The sequence below is a fragment of the Astyanax mexicanus genome, chromosome 14, assembly GCF_023375975.1.
Source record: "Astyanax mexicanus isolate ESR-SI-001 chromosome 14, AstMex3_surface, whole genome shotgun sequence".
Taxonomy (NCBI): domain Eukaryota; kingdom Metazoa; phylum Chordata; class Actinopteri; order Characiformes; family Acestrorhamphidae; genus Astyanax; species Astyanax mexicanus.
Genome location: NC_064421.1, coordinates 23258173 through 23280079, shown reverse-complemented (window position 1 = coordinate 23280079; position 21907 = coordinate 23258173). Strand labels below are relative to the sequence as shown.

Sequence of the window (21907 nt, the reverse complement as noted above, 5' to 3'; positions counted from 1 at the left end):
TTAATTGGAAGCAGGATGGAGGAACAGAGGCCGCAGCACACACCAGACACCAACCCCATTACACCTGCTCACACACATTTATACAGCACTAACACTGTATAATCACACTCAACACAGCAGCAGAGGATGTTTACACTCCACTACCACTAGCACCATCTCCACATCTTTCCAACTCTTCATATTATTAGATCGTCCAATAAAAACATATTTAAAGCAGCAGTCCATAAGATTTTTTTATGGAAAGCACTGTGTAACTGAGCGGTGAGGGGGCAAAATATTATACGCTTCATATATTTATTCTAAAAACAAGAGAATACCACATTCTTCACCATTAGTTCTCCAGCAGTATTAGCAGTAGCCGCTAACCGCACTAAGCGCTAGCTCCTTGGCCGTTCAGTGGTGAGTATTATTGGCCTGTGGCCTGCTGCTAACTGTGGATAGAATTGCTGGAGCAGCATTAGCGTTAGCTGCTAACCGCGCTAAGTGCTAGCTCTTTGGCTGTTCAAGTGTGAGTATTATCAGTCTGAAGCCTGCTGCTAACCCCAGCAAACACTGCTGAGGCAGCATTCGCATTAACCAGCTAAATGCTAGCTCTTTGACTGTTCACAGGTGAGTATTATCAGCCTGTAGCCAGCATTAGCATTACCCGCTAGCAGTTAGCCGCTAATGCTAAAACAAAAGTGCGTTACTCACCCAAATAAACTGTTTTCTGGAGAGAAAACCAGATAAGACCTGCTCAATTAAAATGAAAACATGGCAACACCCCTGTTCTTCACTTGAGTCACATAAAACGCTATAAAACGTTATAATACGGTGTATATATAAAAAAATATATATAAAAATAGGCCAGAGAATAGACATTTATTGATAGTGTGCCTTATAATCCGGTGCGCCTCTTACGCGCGCAAAAATACGGTAAGTACCTGGTAGATACCCTTTTCAGGCTATAAAAGCTTTTGCAGATTACCTAAACAACTATGGAGCTGCTGCTTATGCTGCTGATAGAAGAACTACTGCGAACATGGAGATATGAGAATTGCAAACTTAATCTCAATCTGCTCATTCTAAAAAGTGCCATTCTGACATTACCCAGCGAGTGGCACCCTTTGTCTGCTTACTGTTGCCACTTTTGAAGCTCCACAATTGACAGATTTGGCGATCCATTAACCACAATTATCTTCTTTAGCACCTTTCGGCACTAGTGCCACATTAAGTCCCCTACTCTTGCACCATTACCAGCAAGCTGACTGGCTCTATGTGCAAACAAACGATTTAATTTGTACACAGACACTGTGCGAAGCAAAAGTAAAGCTCAAAGTCATATTTTAACCCAAAGATAAACTCAAAAACTGTGTATAAACAGTTATACTCTTTGCAAATTCTCCATTCCTAAAGCATCCCAAAAGAGTAATCCCGTTACTGAGATGATCACAGGCACCCAAAGCACCAGTGGTGCTTCACATCAGTGACACTGTGTATTCTTGTTGAGGAGACCAAATAGCAGTAGTAGCAAAGGTGAGCTGACTAAACGGTTCACAACACATTCCTTTCTTTAAGAGGATCCGGCAAAGCAACTGAGGCAGCTGAGAATCCACATGGCATACATAATCAAATATATATCCTCCAGCCTGAGCAGAGAAAACAAGCCTCCATTTCTCTGCATTTAGCCAATCCCAGTGGACATTCATCATTCCACATAAATGCCACTCACTTCTAACATGCTTTTCCTTCCTTGTGTGTGTGTACTCCTGTGGATGTGTGTCTGTGACCAGCATACGTGGACCTTGCTGACATTTTATCACATCTACCATACAGGTGCATTAATGACTGTATAAAATTACTGGTAAAAAATTAATGCAACACTGGATTGAAATACTGTAAATCTTGTGACATTGCAGAAGCTTATTGAAACAATGCCAGAGCGAATGCAAGCTGCAATCAAAGCTAAAGTTGGTTCAATGGAATATTAGAGTGTGTGATCTTTTTTGTTGGTCAGACAGTGTATTAACCTGCATTAAAAGTACTCTTACAAATGTGCAACCACACTCTCACCAGGGAGGTGTTTTTCTAATAAATAATATGTTACTTAAACCAGATTAACTTTGTTTAACCCCTTAACAGGCCTTGGCTCATATACAGGCTAGAAGTGTAGGTGATACAGAACTAATTTCCTCTGCTGTAAAATCATTTATTTACATTCTGAAAACATTGAGGGCTTTAAAAACTCTCCCACAGGACACGTAGAAAAATGAAACATTCTGTTTTGACTTGTTGAGGAAAATATTGATTTTTAAATTTTCATGAAAAGTTCAAAAAGTGACAATTTTATGATTTTTGTTCATTTTATTTTGAGCTGCTTATTTTCCTCCAATTAAAAATATATATATATATATTTATTACAATTATGATTTTCAGTAATGTTTCTTATTACACTTGAAACCTAAAGTAATGTTTCAATACAAATGCTCAAGATATAGGTTTGTAATATCAGGCAGAAAAGTGAGAAAAATGTCAGTGTTAAGGGGTTAAATGGAAATCTCTTGCACATCCTTCACATGCCCTCTGGATTGAAGCTGTGTTAAACTGTGTAAAGTCTATATGTATGTTAAGGAGGACTTTTTTAGCTTAGTTGACCCAAAGATATAATGTAACACATATGTTCTTTTTGGATTGATTTTTCATTACTTTGCCTTTTTTGGCTTTTGGATTCTTGTATGATTATTTTATGTAAACTACTAGTGCAATTCTATTCTAACTGCAAGCATTTGACATTGAAATCTCAATAAACTTATCGTTAAAAAAGTTTTTTTTTAGTCCAACACGTCACACAAAATAGATAAAGGTAACCTGTTTTTATGTGCTTTTTTGTAAAAAAAAAAACAAACAAAAAAAACTGATGTGTTAGCTTGTCATGCGGGCCAGATGAGATGGGAAACAGAAACAGGGGGGTATTTATACAAAGGGAGACAGGAAATGACAATTGGAACAGTCAGGTGAGCTGAAACGCTGGAGCGCCACGTAATCCGGCATGTTCAGGAGGTTAGAGACTAGTGCATTCTGGGAAGTGCAGTCTTTAGAGCGAGAGCTAGAGTCCAGGACAGTCAGTGACAGGACTGACATAGCTGGGGAATTTGACCCAACAAAGAACTGTGGCTAATCTGCGCCTTGCATATTGCACCTATTCCATAGAATGACTCATGCTCAGTTTGTCAGGCATGTCGTGTCACTGTTGTGTTGAGGATGGTCCATCACCCCAGTAATTCATGGTCAGTGTGGTTCTATGGTGATCACATTTCACTGATGGATGGGTAGAGGATGCCTGACAAACTGCGGCAACAGAAGGAGCCCTGCATATTAGATCTGTCATACAAAGCATTTACGTACAAGACAGGTATATCTATATCACAGTAATAAACACATTAGATCAGTGACACTACTGCAAAACATCCTGACCTATGATCTATTATAGAGTATAGAGTATATACTAGTACTTACAGTTAAATGGTATTAATATATGTTTCTGGCTCAATATTAAACCCATTAATCTGCAGATTATCCACAAGCGGATCAAAACTTTAACTGTGCTTTCAAACAAATATTTATATTTGATAGTTTCTGCAGTAAATAATGTAAGTAATTGATATATAGCTGTGACATATAAGTATAATGCAGTGTATCGTGCAGTGCAGGGGTTAACAAACCAAAAATCTTCCACAGAAAAAACAAACACACACTGTGCACTTGGTGTGACCTAGTAACAAATGACCCACATACTGTACATGCACACACACACACACACACACTGACCTACAAACAATGCCAAAGTGAGTTTGGAACAATGAACACATAGTAGGGAAGAGCAGTAGGACATGCTAAATGATGTATGATGATGTAACAAACACACATACACACACTATCGCTGTCATAATACCACAATTTTGACTTAGGCGTAAATACCAAGTGCAGTACCACAATGCTCTACAGCCAAACCAGACTAAATAAAGTGGCATTAAGTATAGACTCTACAGTTCTACTAGCTCTAAGCTGTATGTTTTTAGAGACACATCAGAAATCTTCACCTGCATCTTTACTATGTTTTAGCTATGCAATTGTCTATTCACAATTTAGTCACAAAAATAATAGTCATTTTTTAGGTTAATAAACATTTCTGTTGTTTAGTGTCTGGCTGGTCATTCACCCTAATGGAAAAAAAAAAATCCAAAATGTAAATATTGCAGGTGAAGGTAAATAAACATCTTACTTTCCATTAGTGGTCAATGAAAAAAAATATCCCTAATAAATTTTGAGCATTCTATAAGTCCATCTATGAGGACATTTTGACATGGATTGTCTGCCCGAGATTAAACTCTAACGCTATTTTAACAAAGTGTGCACAAGGCGTCACCGCGCGCCTTTTACAGGGTGCCCGAAAAGGTCCCAAGATTTCTTACCACTTTTTTGGGCAGTGTTGGGTCGAGCTTAAAAAAATGTTTTGTAATGTAGGCCTAGTTTTTTTTAAGCTTTTTTTATTTGATATAAAGCTATGGCATAATAATCAGAATATAGTAGGTAACAAATCATAATGTGACAGTAAAAAAATTACAAGACTATAATCATGCAGTGCTGGCCTGTGCAGTGCACACTTGAAAACTTTTAGGGGCAGAAATCAGATTGGAATTGAATTGGAATTGTAGTTAAAAAAAATCTGTTTTAACGCTCTGCTTACTAAAATAATGTGGATTTAAATTAGGCTTGGGCTTATAATGACAGTTAATGGTGCAGGCCGAGTGGGGCTCGGTCAGAACATGTACTGTAGTGTAGGACTGGATTTTTTGGGTCTAATCTAAGCTCTAATTTAAAGACACTTAGTTTTGAATTACATCAAAAAGTAAAAACAAATGCAAATAAAGCTCTGGAAAAAAATAAGAGACCACCTCAGTTTCTGAATTTGTTTCTCTGATTTTGCTATTTATAGGTATATGTTTGAGTAAAATGAATATTGTTGTTTTATTCTATAAACTACAGACAACATTTCTCCCAAATTCCAAATAAAAATATTGTAATTTAGAGCTTTTATTTGCAGAAAATGAGAAATGGCTGAAACAACAAAAAAGAAGCAGAGCTTTCAGACCTTAATGCAAAGAAAACAAGTTCATATTCATAAAGTTTCAAAAATCAATATTTGGTGGAATAACCCTGGTTTTGAATCACAGTTTTTTATGCATCTTGGCATATTCTACTCCACGAGTCTTACACACTGCTTTTGGATAACTTTATGCCACTCCTGGTGCAAACATTCAGGCAGTTCAGCTTAAAGGTTTGATGGCTTGTGATCATCTATCTTCCGCTTGATTATATTCCGGAGGTTTTTAATTTGGTAATATCAAAGAAACTCATCATTTTAAGTGGTCTCTTATTTTTTTCCAGAGCTGTATAAGGTTTTTGCATGACAGTGGTCATATGCAGGTGTGGATGTTGTTGTCGGTTTGTAACAATGTCATTATTAAACCATTACCCAGGTTAAATGTGATAATTCAGTTCTACAGATACTGCAGTCTCCACCACTAGAGGGCCTGCAGGAAGGCACTTTACAAAGAATCACAAGTATGGAAGGAATGGAATTGTTTCTTGTTGCAAAAGCCCTGAACTTTCAACACATCACATCATTTTAACACTAACACACACAGACACACACACGCACAACCTGGCCTTACCCTCACACACAGGGCAGCATTCTCCGGGCACCGTGACGGGGTTGAGGCAGCTATGGCCGCAGGCAGCCGCCACGCAACGAGACTCCCCGCTCACACACTGGCAGAACGTGCAGTCATCCTCACGCCAGTGGTCACCGTGAGCCAGGATCTGACCGTTCACATAGCAGCCTGCAAAGTTCAGAGCTGGAAAGATGGGATCTGTAGAGAGAGAGAGAGAGAGAGAATAGCTGTGTGAAAAGAGCATTCAACACAGTGAAGGCTGATATGATGGGACATGTAAACAGCATCAGTAAAAGCATCCAGTAAAAAAAGTGCTCCACACTGCATTACATCCTGTATTCACCTCTCAGCTGCAGTACTGACAGTAAACCCAGTGAATCTGCAGCAGGTCAGACCAGGTGCAGCGAAGACTCTCCAACAGTCTGACTTATCATTCTCAAAGAGTCTCTGATCCATGGCACTGCTCTGTCCATTTATGAGTTCGACATGGCATTGGTCATACAAAGAGCTACTGTGTGTGTATATATATATATATATATATATATATATATATCAATAGCGATTGCTCTAAGACTGCAAGGGAAGCTCAGCTTCCCCTAAAATGTAAAAAAAAAAATAAGTGATTAAATATATACTGTTGTGTGTACATATCACTGATTAAATATGCGCTACAACCCGCTGAACTTAGTTCAGAATCAGCTTCTTATCACTGGTAACGCCGCGGCTTTCCTCTCACTGATTCCCGCAGCTTCACAGCGCTGCTTTAAACAGTGCGGACGCTGAGCGTCCACAGACTTCAATAGCGGAGCAAAGCGCGCGGCGAAACGAGACGAGTCATTGGATAAATGCTGGGCTTTGTCCCGCCCATCGGACGCTCAGCGTCTCTGGGGCTCTATGGGGCAGTGGGCTGGCCTCGGCCGGCCCGGACACTCAGCTTCTGCATGATGATTGGATGATCTGTCTGAGGCGGAGTCCCTTTTTGATTGCCAGCGAAATGAGCGAATCAGCTATCTTTTAGTGTAAAAATCCATTTGATAGTCTTCCTTACGAAGAAAAACTTAGAGTTAAACAGCAGGGCAGATCAACTGCTCAGATTAATTTGGTGTAAAAGGTGGGGAAAAGTAACAGGTATTTTCAGCTGTCCTGGTGTGATAAAGTGAGCTGGCTGACTGGAAGTGCTGTAACAAATAAAATGTACTGATGGCCATTCCTCTTGATGAAACTATCTCAGGACATAAATGAACAGGGGCCAGTAGTAAGTATTGTGTTATTATTAAAATAATTAAAATAATTTAAATTAATAAAGGGATTATTTAAGGAAATTAAAACTGTCCAAAAAGGAACTAAATTTACCTGCATTTTTCCTTTACCAACTTTAAAGATTTTGCGTAATGTTTTTTTTTTACTGTTCATTTTATGTTTATTCATGTCATAGCGTCTTTTTTATGTAATTGTTCAATGTAAAGAATGGGTACCTTGTGTAGTGAAAACTTGAAAATAATGCCTTTTGTTTACAAAAAAAAAATCTCAGGGAGAGTAGAATTTACGTATAAATAAAACTACATATGTTAAGATGTAGGCCAAAATTGAGCTTCCCCTCTTTGAAAGACCAGCATCTGCCACTGATGACAAGCTGCATGAACAGGATTCAAACCAGCGATTTCCTGATCATAGTGGCAGCACACATTATTATTATTATTATTATTATTATTATTTTAACTGTTACTGTTATATAGAAAATGGAGGTTCGAAGTTTGAAAAACTTCATACTTACATTATACATAATTTTAACATTTATTTTGCAGCATTAGTTGGTACTTGAAAAGCCATTATAAAATATTTTTTTTCATTTCAAGAATATCTGCGAAAACACCCTGAAGTATCATGATATTACATTACTGCCAAATTGCCCCTCTTGACAACCATCAATTTTAATACAACAGCTTCAACCCTAGTGATGCTAAACAACAAACTAACTCAAGACAAAAAGATTAACGTGAATCTAACAATACAATTATAAAAAGCACTGCTTATGGATTTATCCGCTTTGTTAGACCTTCCACTGCTCATTCCAAGTGTAAAAATGTAACGATGGTTATAAAATCTACTGCAGTGAAATTCACTGAGCAAATATTAGGGGGGAGGAGGATGTAATGGTAACTTCATCTTAATTAAGCAGGCCGAGTGCAGCGGAATCATTAGGAAAACTCATCTCCACATGAACACAATCTGATAACTCTAATATCAGCAGGCAAAGGTAGCGAGCTAATAGAAAACAGTAATATGGCGAGAAGAATCGTCTACCCAGGAGAGGCGCCAAGCAATCGAAATTACATGCTCCCAGGCAGACTATTATGGGATGTCTACAAAGTAAAACAACAAGCGGTTCCCTGAACTAATTAACCCGGGACGCTGGTTTAATTGGGAGAATAAAAAGTATGCGAAGAATTCATCACGCGCCGCTGCCAGCTTCAGTCGTCGGGGTCCTCACTCAGGCTTCATTTTTAAAACATTTCCTAACGCACTTTGTTTTTTGAAAAATTCCTGCTGCCGTTTAATTGCTCCGGCAGCTTGTTCTGGTGGTGGAAGTGTTTATTAGCATTCTTGCTCGCAAAATCCAAATCAATTTAAGCCACACAATAAAAAGGAGTCGCAAAAAGCCCTGGGGCAGCTCTGTTCATTATGATTCCTGTGACTGTAGCTGTGTTTGTGCTGTTGATAAGTTGGGTCAGCTCATGAAGATTGTGTTGTTTTTGACCCGGGAGTTTTTGATAAAAACATCATTCCATACATTTAGCATCAATTTGATCGTCTTCACTGCTGAGTGTGAGCACCTCTACGGTAAACAGCTGAAACCAGGAAGAGCAGCAGCCAATCAGAGTGTGAGAACCAACTCAGGGAGCTAAGCGTGAATGACCAAAACAACAATAACAATCATATAGATAGAGGATCTCTGTATGCAGGGCATGGCTGTTGCTCACTGTTTGGTTTTGATTACAGGCAAATTGACACCTGAGCTTACGTTAACACAGTAAGGTCCTGCAACCAGTGACACAACCTTGTGCCTAGAGCTTCGATCGGGCCCAAAAAATAAGACATTTTTTAGTAACTGAGCTTTTTAAAATCATTTTTGGGCTGTTTAAATGAGAGAAATCTGTTTAGAATGATATTAATTAACATTGCAACACTGAAGAAGCATAGACCTATTGTCACGTGGTCCCTGTCTGTTCTCGTGTTTCTGTGTTTATTTACCTTTTTCTGTGCCTGTCTCTGCTTGTGCCTGTGAGTGTGTCTCCCACGTGATCCGTGCTCCTCAGTGTTTCTTGCCCTCACCTGTGTATCATTTGTAACTCCGCCCCTTAGCCCCAGGTTTTCTCTGTTTCCCGTGTGTGTTACACTATTTATAGTCCGTGCTCCCTTTCCCTCGTGTCGGTTCTTGTGCTTTGTTAGCCTGTTGTGGTTGCGTCTCTGTGTCTCATGTTTCTTGTTTTCAGTTTAGTTTCCGTTTATTTGTTTATTTTTGTCTTTTGTTATCTGTATAATAAATACACTCGCATTTGCATCCGCTCTCCTCGTCCCTCCTTCACGCACCCTGACACCTATTATTTAAGAATAATGTTTATTAAGAACCGATCTTCCCTTCTACTCTAATATAATTAACAAGGTTTAAGAATATAAAATATATATATTTTTTAACATATAGCCAATAGCAAAACACTTTAAACAGCAATATGGCTATGCACTGCACACTCAGTAAACCAATATAGACCAAGAACAATAAGATAATTTACAATTACTTTTGTCTATATATAACTATAATATAGTTAACAATGTTTAAGAACATAAAACACTTTCCGAACAAAAACATTGTTTATTTTAAACATATAGCCTTAGTGCAAAACATTAAACATAAAACAGCAATAAGGCAATGAGTTTAGGTTTATGCCTGTGTGAAACTAAACCAAACTAATTCCGACAACAGAAACCAACTACAGGTGTGAAAACACCTTTTTACACTATGCAAATTAAGTTCTAATTCAGAAATCCTTACAAAGTTTCCTCTATCCAATTTAAGTTAATACTAGTATTTTAATTGACACCACTAATATAAATATAATCGTATTTTACATTTCCTACATTCATTTTTTTATTTCTATTTAAATATCCTCTATAAAAACTAGTATTGTAATATTGTTGTGTCGATTGATGCCAATTATTATTCTTATGCATTAAGAACACCAACAACCAATCCATGCAGAGACGGCTGGCATACTGCATTATACATGAGATACACACTTCTTTTTTATGTGTAGCTCAATCAATATCCATTCAAATTGGTCCTGGTAACTTTACCTACCTACTAACTAAGCATTGGAATTTAATAAAATAAATTATGATGATATTATGAAGCATTATTTTAATCACTACATCAGCTAGCTTTTGTATTGTGTGCATGTGTTTACCTTCACAGACAGGGCAGCACTCCCCCTCAGGTACGTAGTAGCGGTCGCAGTGGAGGACCCCGCACTGCGCTGTGAAGCACACAGACACTCCGCCCTGGCAGCGGCAGAAGCGGCAGGTGTCCATCCTGAACATGTCTCCATCATGGTACTCCACACCGTTGAAGGTACAGGCTGGCTTGGTCTCTGCAGAAAGAGATAGAAATAAAGAGAGAGAAAGAGAGAGAGAAAGATTAAGGGAGGCAGACGGTGAGGGGGGTGCACAGGGGCCCTCTCCATTGTGGACCCTCTGTCTAAGAGCTTTCATCAACCAGCCAGCAACTTTCCAGACAGCCGATGCCAGTCACTATGGCAACACTAGGTGCAAAAATTCACCTTTCAGTCGCCGTGTTCGGCTGCCTGCAGTTGTACTGAAGCAGAGAGATGCACGTTCCTGCTCCAAAAGCCATTGTCTCCTTTCATGTTACACCCAAACAATATAAGCATCGTTACGGTGTAAAAAAGGTAGCGTCACAACTCCAGCTCAGTTCTTGGAAATGGATCATGGTTTGCAAACAAATGACATGGAATAAATGCTATCAGCTCGCTCCTCTCTGTTCTCTCTTACGTTAGTGATGGATGATGCTGTAGTTGCCCTTGAAAACACGCTCTGAATCAGGAATCCTCTGCACCGTCTATGCAGTCGCAAGGCTGGCCTGCATTCGGATCATCTTTTCACCATTTTTAAAGCAAGTGGTTGCAGGAGAGATTCACGAAAACCCCAAAAATCCCTTAATGCTAGAAAAAAATACACACTAATCTTCAATGAGATTTGAATGCTATTTGGAGGATGCTATGATTAGTCTCAACATATGGTTGTAGAGGTTCCTAATGTTATACTGAGATAATCTGAGATAATCCATTCCATGCATCTTGAATATTGTCACACAGTTATGTATTCATAAAGTTTTAAGAGTACAGAAATCAGTATTTAGTGGAATAACCCTGGTTTTTAATCACAGGTTTCATGTATCTTGCCATGTTCTCCTCCACCAGTCTTACACACTGCTTTTCCTGGTGCAAAAATTCAAGCAGTTCAGCTTGGATTGGTGGATTGTGATCATCCATCTTCCTCTTGATTATATTCCAGAGGTTTTCAATTTGGTAAAATCAAAGAAACTCATCATTTTTAAGTGGTCTATTTTTTTTTTCCAGAGCTGTAAAAAAATAAATAAATAAATAACTTATTTGATTCTGTAAAGGAACCAGTTTCAGCACCTTGGCTGTTGATGCTGCACCATCAGTTCTTTAATCCCAGTTTCTGGAAGCGTGTTTTGTCGATTAGTAAAGGTTCAGTGAATTACAGAATGTTCTAAGCTGAGTCTGCACGGCTGTCACACCAGCCAGCCAGAAACGGTGGCTGTACGGATTTGCCGAATTTTGTTATCAAATCTATCTATCTCCCATCTGTTTACCACTCTATCCCTCTCTCCCTCCCTCCCTCTCTCTATCTCTCTCTCTTTCTCTTCACATCCCGTTGATGAGTGCTATGAATGAAAACAGTCCGGAATGCTCTTGTCATTGCTCGCTGTTCACAAGAACAGAACAGGCTATCATTTTTTCACATCAAAATAAAATAAAGGATAGCTTGCAGACTCAATACTGGAGGCACTCAATATTGTGAGAAGTGCTACGTATTGACCAGGGTCTGCTGTGGGCCTTCATAATGACGAATGAATGTGCAGTAATGATACAAAGACTCTGACAGTGCTAACATTAGTCAGGCTGATGTTGTCGCAGGTTTAATCAAAGTGTTTACACTTTGTAATGTAGTATGTGACAGACTCACACACACACTGATGTGTGTCAATAAAGCAGCCTGGATGAAGAAAAACAATCTATTATGAAGTGATCACCAGAAGCTGTTTACAATAACGTGAATTGCGGGTGAATTTATACACAGAGCAGCATTAAGTCAAAGCAACACGCATTCAATTATTATGACTATATCATATTTCATGCAGTTGAGCACTACATTAAATATATTTATTTTATTTCTTGTCACAAAAATGCTGTTTTTGCTATTTTTATTGTTACTAAAAGAGATGTTAACACTTTATCAACCAAAAGCTCTGTCACATTTTCATTGCTGGAATAAAAAGGATCTGTGATTTTTTCACATTTTCTTTTTTTAATTTTTTTAATACAAGAAAAACACTCTTATTTACCTTTTAACTTTTAACTGCCTGATTAAAGGGGAGTTTAGCTGTTTTCCTGGGGTTTTGAGTGCTCAGCGCTGTCATGGGCCCTGCATTGTTTAATATCGTGATATATATATTTCCAATATCATGCAGCCCCAATGCTGAAATACATTTATTTAATTGGTTTAATCCTTTCTCAACGTAAAATTAAAATTGGCTCTAAGAAGCACATAATTCCATCCCATTGCAAAACAAAATAATACATACTCATCATACTCAACAATAATACTCATCGACGTCAATTATAAAACCTGTAAGGACCCAGATAACATTTTTTTGGTTAGCAGAACATTTTCTGAATGTTACAATAAACATACTTGGAATTTTCAATCTGTCAAATTTTCTGGGTGTTCTTTCAACATTTTAATTGAATGTTTTTTAAATATATAATCCTTGGTGACAATGTTTACATTTATAGTTATAGGAACATTATTATCAACATTTCCATACAATTTCACACTTAAATTACACTTAAAATTTTCACTTTAATTTTTCCAAATATCATCTATGCACCTGTATATAAACAATCTGGTGCACCTTATGTATGAATTTTACCGTGAAGTGGTAAGAAGCAGTAAAGCCTCTCTGCTGAAGTGCAGCATTATACAGTAGATTCAGTTTAGTACTCCAGCAGTATTAGCATTACTCAAGGTGAGTATTATCGGCCTGTAGTCTGCTTCTAACCCTGGTTAGCACTGCTGGAGAAGTATTAGCATTACCTGCTAAGTGCGTTAGCCATTTGGCCGTTTAGAGGTGAGTATTATCGGCCTGTAGTCTGTTGCTAACCCCAGCTAGCACTGCTGGAGCAGTATTAGCATTACCCACCAAGCAGGCTAGCCATTCGGCCGTTAAGAGGTGAGAATTATCGGTCTGTACTCTGCTTCTAACTACGGCTAGCACAACTGGAGCAGTATTAGCATTACCCGCTAAGCAAGCTAGCCATTCGGCTGTTCAGAGGTGAGTATTATCGGTCTGTAGTCTACTGCTAACCCCGGCTAGCACTGCTGGAGCAGTATTAGCATTACCTGCTAAGAGTGCTATTCATTCGGCCCTTCAGAGGTGAGTATTACCGGTCTGAAATTTGCTTCTAACCCTAGCCAGCACTGCTGGAGCAGTATTAGCATTACCTGCTAAGCGTTAGCTATTCGGCTGTTCAGAGGTGAGTATTATCGGTCTGTAGTCTGCTTCTAACCACGGCTAGCACGACTGGAGCAGTATTAGCATTACCCGCTAAGCAAGCTAGCCATTCGGCTGTTCAGAGGTGAGTATTATCGGCCTGTAGTCTGCTTCTAACCGAGACCTGCTGAAATAGAAGGGAAACATGGCGACACCTCTGTTTCTAACAAGTGCAGCTTAAAATGTGCCTTATAATTCGATGCACCTTGTGTATAAAAATAGACCAGAAAATAGACGTTCACTGATAGTGCGCCTTACAGTGCGAAAAGTACGGTATTCATCTATTAGGGAACGCTGTGTGAAAAACGTTCTAACTACCACATACGTTTTTTCATGTTCTCATGTTCATGACAGGATTCCCATGGTTGGGATTCACTTCCCTAAAGGAATTGAACAGCACACACTCAAGCTTAACTACTGTGAAAATAATCAGCATGGCTCATCTTAAGGATAAATGACCGTGCGCTTGCTCAGTGTAGTGAAAGAATGTAATGAGTTCAGTCTTGTGAGCCGTCCAGCACAATCAGAGTGTGGTAGCGGTTCAGGGGAATGCTGGGTAATTAGAGAGGTGAACCTGGAAGGTGGCAATGCAGGCATCTCAAACCTTCCAGATGTTCACTGCGTGATTTCCCAGCCTCGCGGGGGCAGTTATTTATAAACGAGACAGTTGTTCTCTGCCATGCAGCACCAAGGTTCACCATTAGTCCATCAAGGACACTTGGGGGAGCAGGGCTTGGAGCTGCGTTAGTCCGTAGACTATAAAAAAAATCTACAGCACAACATGTACAACTTACAACACAGATGGTACATTCCCATTGCGTCATATCGGCCGCCCTAACAAATGTTTTTACACCTTTTTTAACACTGTTTGAAATTGCCAGCTGACCTTTACATCATGTAAACGTTTCATGATGAATGGACCAACAGAAATGGTCCTACATTACTTGGAATTAAACTGTGGTATAAACAGTGTGAAGGTTTCTTCTATGCAATTACTGTTACAGAAATCCAATACTTTCTTACAACAGCAACGATGAGTACAAAGCAAAATATGTGACATGGTTGTTAAATCCTGTGCAGAAAGTCACTGTGCGAGTACTCAGCCCAGGATTCTATTTTTATCACTGTGCGTGATCTCAGCAACAGCCAACTACAACTAAATGGACATGTTAATGAGGTCATGTTTATTAATTACCCATATTCAGTGCTTGATTAGATGCCAAAATGGAGCCAAAGTTAGAGGTATAGAGTTTAACTGACAGTCTACAGTATAAACGGAACAGAACAAAATAAAAAAGGTTACTGTATGTTTACTTGTGGGGAGGGTTGTATGTTTTGTGTGTTTTTTGATGGTCTGGATTTTGTTGTGGCGGTTTTACAGATGGTGCTTATTCATTATTATTGATTCCCTCTTGATGTTGTGTTGGAGGGTGGTTAAGTAACTCCACCTATGTTCTTCTGGCAGATAATAAACTGTTTGTTCAACTGGACTCTGCCCCCCAGTGATGCTACAATACAATTATCAACATTGTATAAAATGTAACAACAATTATTTAGTTTTGAGACACTCTCTTGTCCAGATCCAATCATGTGGATCAGAATCAGGGCCAGTGCAGGCATAATTTAATTGATTTGGGTATTTTAATAGACAATACGTTGCAGGGCAGATCCAAACATTATTTTTATTGCTTAAGCAGAGCATCCTCTTGGTGCCACTGACAAATTGTGGATCTGGATTGAGGCAGATCCAGGATTATTTGAATTATTTTTTGGAATGTGCATTTGCTATTCCAATTCTGATCCTTTGTTTTTACTGTCAAGCATTTGGAAACAGGGTTAAACTCATCAGAAGAGACCAGTCAGAAGGGTGGAACAACTGAGAGTCAAAAATCAGTATCTCTAATCTAAGAAAAAATTAAACGTCTCTCTAACAGTCAAATCAGCGTGACTCTGATACTGTGAGATGTGCCACAGGGTCATTAATCCAATAAACGTTTTACTGCAGTCATAAAATAACATTAAAACACATTTACTGGGTGTAAAGGATAGTAAATGTCCATCACAGTCATTTCACTTCATAAAGAACTATTTCTCTAAAGAAGCTATGAGTATGACGAATCTTTAAAAGGACAAAGAACCTTGACTTTTTAAAATCTTTAATCAGTACTTCACATAAGCTTTTTTTTTTTTATTTCTATTTTTTTCCCGTTTTCTCCCCGAGGCCAATTACTCAAGCAACTCATTAGGATTTTCCCTATCACTAGTGATGCTCCAACAGCAGGAGGGTGAAGACTAGCACATGCCTCCTCCGATACATGTGAAGTTAGCCACCACCTCTTTTTGAACTGCCACTGAGGCAGCATTGCCGAGTAGCCTCGGAGGAAAGTGCAGCGACTCAGTTCCGATACATCAGCTCACAGACGCTTTGACTGGGGTTGAGTTGCATTTTCTTGCAGCTGCTTGCCTATTTGTTTTTGCTCACAAGAGGAAAACAGACTTTTAGGTTTTTTTTTTTTTTTACATTGCATGCGATAGGCACACCTCTGTATGCTGACCCCCCATTGGGTTCAATTGTTTCCCCAGCGCCAGAGCAGTTTGGCATTGACGCGGAGCTGTGCAGAAAGTGTGGCGTTCCCAATTCCAATAACCACGCTTGCTGAGGTTCAACTTGATTCAACTTTGTCCTGTGTGATGTGAACTAGCGTGACCAGGGAAAGTTGTAGCCCAAACTACAAAAAACACAGGCAAGCGACTAATATTAACGATTAGTGAATCTTCTGAGCTGTACAACACTTGCCTACACTTATATAGACACAAAAAGAAAGAAGACAAGAATCAAAGGTCATGGTGCATTATTCATTATTATCACTGATTCCCTCTTGATGTTGGGTTGGAGGGTGGTTAAGTATCTCCAACTATATTCCTCTGGTAGACATTCACACTCTCTCCTGTTCAATATAAACTGTTTGTTCAACAGGACTCCCCCTGTGCCCCCTGTGACTCTTCAATACAGTTATCAACATTCTATAAAATGTCACCACAATTATTTTGTTTTGAGGCACTCTTTTGTTCAGATCCAATCAAATGGATCAGATGAATCAGGGATAGTCTGAGGACAAAGACAAGAGCCAGAGCTTTTTTTTTTTTGTTTTTTTTACAACAAGACAGATAAATGTCCATAAAGATGCTATAGTCGACACCACACACCAAAACACTGGTTGTATGCGTGACATGATAAAAAAAAAACCCAACTGTTTAGCATTAAGAAAAGTGGAAGCAACATGGCATAATGTTGGTGATGTGAAAAGGCCTTCAATGCAGCTTTACTATTACACATTTATTTATTTATTTAATTTAGCCAATTATTCAGTTTTGTTTAATAGTTTTAAATAAAAAAAATACATTTTAACATTTTAAGGAGTTCAAACAATGAAATGGAATTAACGGAACAATAACAAATAAAGCTAATCTTTTTTTAAAGATCCCAAAAGTTGACCTAGAATGGCTTCAAAATGACTAGACACAACATTATTAAACCTTAAATTCCTACTGATTCATTTTTAATAAACATTAATAAACTTTTTAAATCATGAAAGAAATTGAGATTAATAAAGTAATGACTGGACATGTTCTGCCTAGATCTGGATTTAACGAGTTGAGTTTTCTTAGCCAGCAGTACGCCACGTCTCATATGTCTTGCGACTTGTTCTGACCTCTCCAGCATAACAAAAAAAAAAAAATCAGTAAACTAGAGATACAGTGGAGGCAGGTTTGGCCTCAGTCTTCCCATAGCCGCATTCCTGTTTCTGAAGGGCGCAAGTTTCCTAGCAGCACAGCAGAAACGCTCAGTTCGGACCCGGACGCTACGGCTTATCCGTATTTCCACGGCGAGACGCTTGCTGAATAAATATGCTAAGTGTGTCATGCTCAGATTCCTAAGCCTTTTTGCCCGTTCTTTTAACAAAAGTGGCTGCCTGGCTTCTGAACTTCCTCCATCACAACGGATTATACGACTGAAGCAAATTGCTTCATAGTTTTATGTAAAACTCTTTTCCTTGGAATCCTCTGGCACTACAGACTGTGCTTCATGCAAAGGGAACAAACATAAACGCACCCCCCACCAGTTCAGAACCTCCTCAGAACAGTAATCCAGTAAAGGCTCTGACCAAGGAAGAATTGCCGTCTGAATTTCCTTTGTCAAGGACGTTACAAATGGACTGCGTGTGCCTCGCAAAATAAACTCACCCCTGCATTCCACACTTATCTCGACGCATTCAAAGTATGTGAAAGCAGTGCTGGGAAACGCAGTCTCGTGTATTGTATGTGGAGACATTATTCCGCTGGGTCAGCAGGTTCGTAACCTGTAGAGTTATTTAAACAGAACTAAAAAAAGTGTAGGGCCGTTAAATCTGAAATATTGGTTAGATATTTTATTTATATTGGGTCAACTTTTAATGATGAACTTATCGATGGAAATGCACTACAAAATGACTTTTTACATTGACCTCAATTGAAAAAAAAATCAGTTTTCCATTTCAATCCATTTCCAAAATGTTCAATCGCCATTGTTGAAATAAAACACTTTGTGAGGCATACAGCTCTGCAAAAAAATAAAAGACCACTTAAAAATGACGAGTTTCTTTGATTTCGCCAAATTGAAAACCTCTGGAATATAATCTGAACTGCTTGGTTTTTTGCACCAGGAGTGGCATAAAGTTATCCAAAAGCAGTGTGTAAGACTGGTGGAGGACAACATGACAAGATGCATGAAAACTGTGATTAGAAACCAGGGTTATTCCACCAAATATTGATTTCTATACTCTTAAACCTTTATAAATATAAACTTGTTTTCTTTGCATTATTTGAGGGCTGAAAGCTTTGCATCTTTTTTGTTATTTCAGCCATTTCTCATTTTCTGCAAATAAATGCTCTAAATGACAATATTTTTCTTTTGGAATTTGAGAGAAATGTTGTTCATAGTTTATAGAATAAAACAACCATGTTCATTTTGCTTAAACATATAACTATAAACAGCAAAATCAGATAAGCTAATTCAGAAACTGAAGTGGTCTCTTAATTTTTTCCAGAGCTGTACATATATTGTAATTACACTCACAGGCCAAAAAGTCATGGGACAGCAGTATATGGAAATTGGAGTGTGTGAAGTCCTAAAATCTTCACTTGTTTTAATATGATCAAACAACTGTAGAGTCGAGGGGGGAGTTTTTGTGTGTGGAGGGGGGGTTGATTGGGGAAAAAAAAGATGCTTTGATACACTCCTTCCTCACACCACCAAAAAAGAAAAGACATCAAGGGTATTTTAGGACTGATTCTTACTTATAGACTTGGCAAAAATGTAATTCCTTAAATTTAAATCTGACCATTTTTAATATATATATATTTTAATTTTTTTTGTAATTTTGTAATTTAGACATTTTAAGTGGGAACGCTGTCAGATGTCATTTAAAATAATTATATTTATAACCCTGTAATTCTTTCCTTAAAATAAAGAGATGTTAAAGTTAGCATAAGCTTTTAGCCTAGCGTGGATCTCTGCCTCCTATGGGGTTTCAGTTTGTTTTGAATGCTGAGTTTGAGGTCCCCTTTTGGCACAGCAATATTTGGGGCCATGAGGCCTGGGTGAAGGTGATGTGCTGCTGTCCAGTATCAACAACACATATTTTTCAGAAGTGACGTTTTTCCCTGTTTTAAATGGGTTTACTTAAATTTGTGGGTGTATAACAAGTCGAGTCTGTTTCAAAACGGTCTTGGAATTGTTCCCTTTTCCACTTCCAGATTTTTTATTTGAAGGAAAAAAACTTCAAAAGAGTGTTTGAGTGTTTTAATGCACCAAACACCTAATAAAAGCCAAAAATACAGAAAATATAGTTTGACATTTAGTCTGACACTTCAACAGTAAGTGTACATGCAGTGATAACTGGGAGTTGTAGGTTAAAATGGAAAATATATGTATCAGCACAAGCGTACTAACTTCCCATCAGCACCTGCATATGTCCAATTGAGTGTGTGAGATGGATGTTGCTGACTGTGAAATCTCTCAGAGCCGCTCAGCCATAATCCCATAAGCAGCCCACCATGCAGCCTGAAGGCAGGGCTCCAAAACAACCCACCCAATTCTGGCTACAGAGTAGGCCTGGCTTAATGAAATTCAGCACAAAAACACCTTAATAAACACCTTTGTAATCAACTTTTCCACCAGTCAGTGCAGTCGCAGCATTTGGCAGTGCTGATCCACCGTCAAGTGCCAGGGGCATGTGAGTTTAAAAATACAGTCTCAACAGTTCCTCAACAGTTTTGTCTCCATTAAGTCTCTGTGTGCGTTTGTTGAGAAAAACGACATATATACGAAAATGGGGTTTAACTTTTTTGCTGCAGGTGGCGATTTCTACACTCAGAAAACTTTACTTTCTTATCTATCTCTATCCTCTTAATGTTGATCAATATCTTTATAGCTCACACTAACTCCTCCAGCAGCCTAATCTACTACTGCCTGAGTGTATTCATCTAACATCCTTAAAAAATGTAAAGTAGTGCACTCTCGTAGAGTCTAACTCAGGCTGAGCTGTGGAGCTTGTTTTATACATCAGGGACAATGAACATTAATCACACCAAAGGTAACTGTGCCAGGGCTTGATGTCTAGCTGCAGTCTCTTTAATGCCTGACATTCTGCACCACAACCTGAAATAAACAGAAACAGATATTTTATTTTAAAGATTTGCTGCAATGAAAACTGCACTGCTGATTTCAGATAGATTTTCAAAATGTTAGACTGACTACAGTATTAGACGTAATTAGAATAATAACTATAGATTGTACAAACACCAAACAACATAGGATAAAAGTGTGCAAGTTTATCATAAGGTGTTACCTCAGTGGATGCTTGGGAATGCAAACAACTGTATAAGTTGAGAGGTGTTATCTTGTGAGGTGAATGAGGTTAAAAACTGTCCAGAGTGCTCATGGCAAGGCTTGATAGTGGGTGCAAGATGGATGATACATTCTATTTCCACAGTGTCATATCTGTTCTGGAAACATTGTATGTCATAGACAACATTATTACCACCCACATTGGACAGCGCAGTAGGTGGTAACGATCGAGACCGTCTGCATCTGGCTAGAATTGACCAGTGATTGGCCAGTGATTCTGAGAGAAATCACGTCTACATCCAACTCAGAAGGCCTGACACACATATCCCACACGTTAATGCTAAGTTCTTTAGCTTCCACCGAACATGGCAAATGTCATGGGACACAATGCTTTTTGTCATCACCCTTAGGAATGATGTGTGGAGAGAGCTCCATCTACCTACACAGAGAGAGCAAAGCCAGTCGTGCTCTCTCAGGGCTCCGGTAGCTGATGGCAAGCTACATAAACAGGATTCGAATCCTGTTCGGCGATCTCCTGATCAAAGTGGCAGCGCTTAGCCTATTGGACCACTCGGAGCCCCCTCCTTTGGCAATTTTAGCAAATTTACTCCGAGTTAATTCATGGCCATTACCGAACAACTATACTTTTAGGAATAAAGTTTCTCTGAAATGTTCTTCAAATGATGCCATTGTAGAACAATTCTAGTTTCATAAAGAAGCATATTTGTAAACCTGTTTAAAGCACAATGACAATATTCTTTACACTCTTATTAAAATAGTTCTTAATGAAACCAACAGGGATAAATTTGAGGCATCACTACACTACTTTTTAAAGCACCCTTATTATTAATGGTGTATCTATTTGTGTCTTTTCTCTACTGCACATGATGCTGAGAGAGTGGGAGCAAACAACCGCTTTCACACACATGAAGAATCACTACATCTTTATAAACCATGGCTAATGCAACGCCACTGGACAGCTCAGCATGTCTGGGGAACAGCACTAGCTGCCAATTGTAACAGAAGCCCCGGCTGGCAGGCACTGCAGTGAGTGATGGGAAGAGAACGAGGACCAATTATGGCTAATTATGACTCCTAGACACAGATGGCTGTGGCATCGCCGGGGGGTCAAACTTGCACTCTCCTGAGGACTAGGCCAACACTTAAGGCTTCAGTGTACTTCATGCGGAGATGGTGTTCACCTGGCTTCGGCAAATAATGCGACATAATTGAGGAGAAAATGAACAAACACAGATGTTGTGAGAAGGCTTCATTCCCTGTCTCCAGCACATGGCAGCTGGACAAACTCTGTGGACAAAGACCTTCGTGATAAAGCCTGGGACTGGCTGGTAATAAAGATGTGTGCCATGAATCAAATATGGAGAACTTCAAAGAAAATAGCAGTGTGCTCTTACTCCGATTTTTTTT

At 38.9% G+C, this 21907-nt stretch overlaps 1 protein-coding gene across 1 annotated transcript in view; it reads right to left on the bottom strand.

Moving 5' to 3' along the window:
• Nucleotides 1–21907, bottom strand: part of crim1 (cysteine rich transmembrane BMP regulator 1 (chordin-like)) — a 164221-nt gene that overhangs the window by 46887 nt on the left and 95427 nt on the right. Inside the window, exons 6-7 of the mRNA XM_022662672.2 lie at nucleotides 10178–10360; nucleotides 5715–5912 (exon numbers count right to left, since the gene is read on the bottom strand). Coding sequence (XP_022518393.2) covers nucleotides 5715–5912; nucleotides 10178–10360 — 381 coding nt within the window. The remainder of the gene's footprint in view (nucleotides 1–5714; nucleotides 5913–10177; nucleotides 10361–21907) is intronic.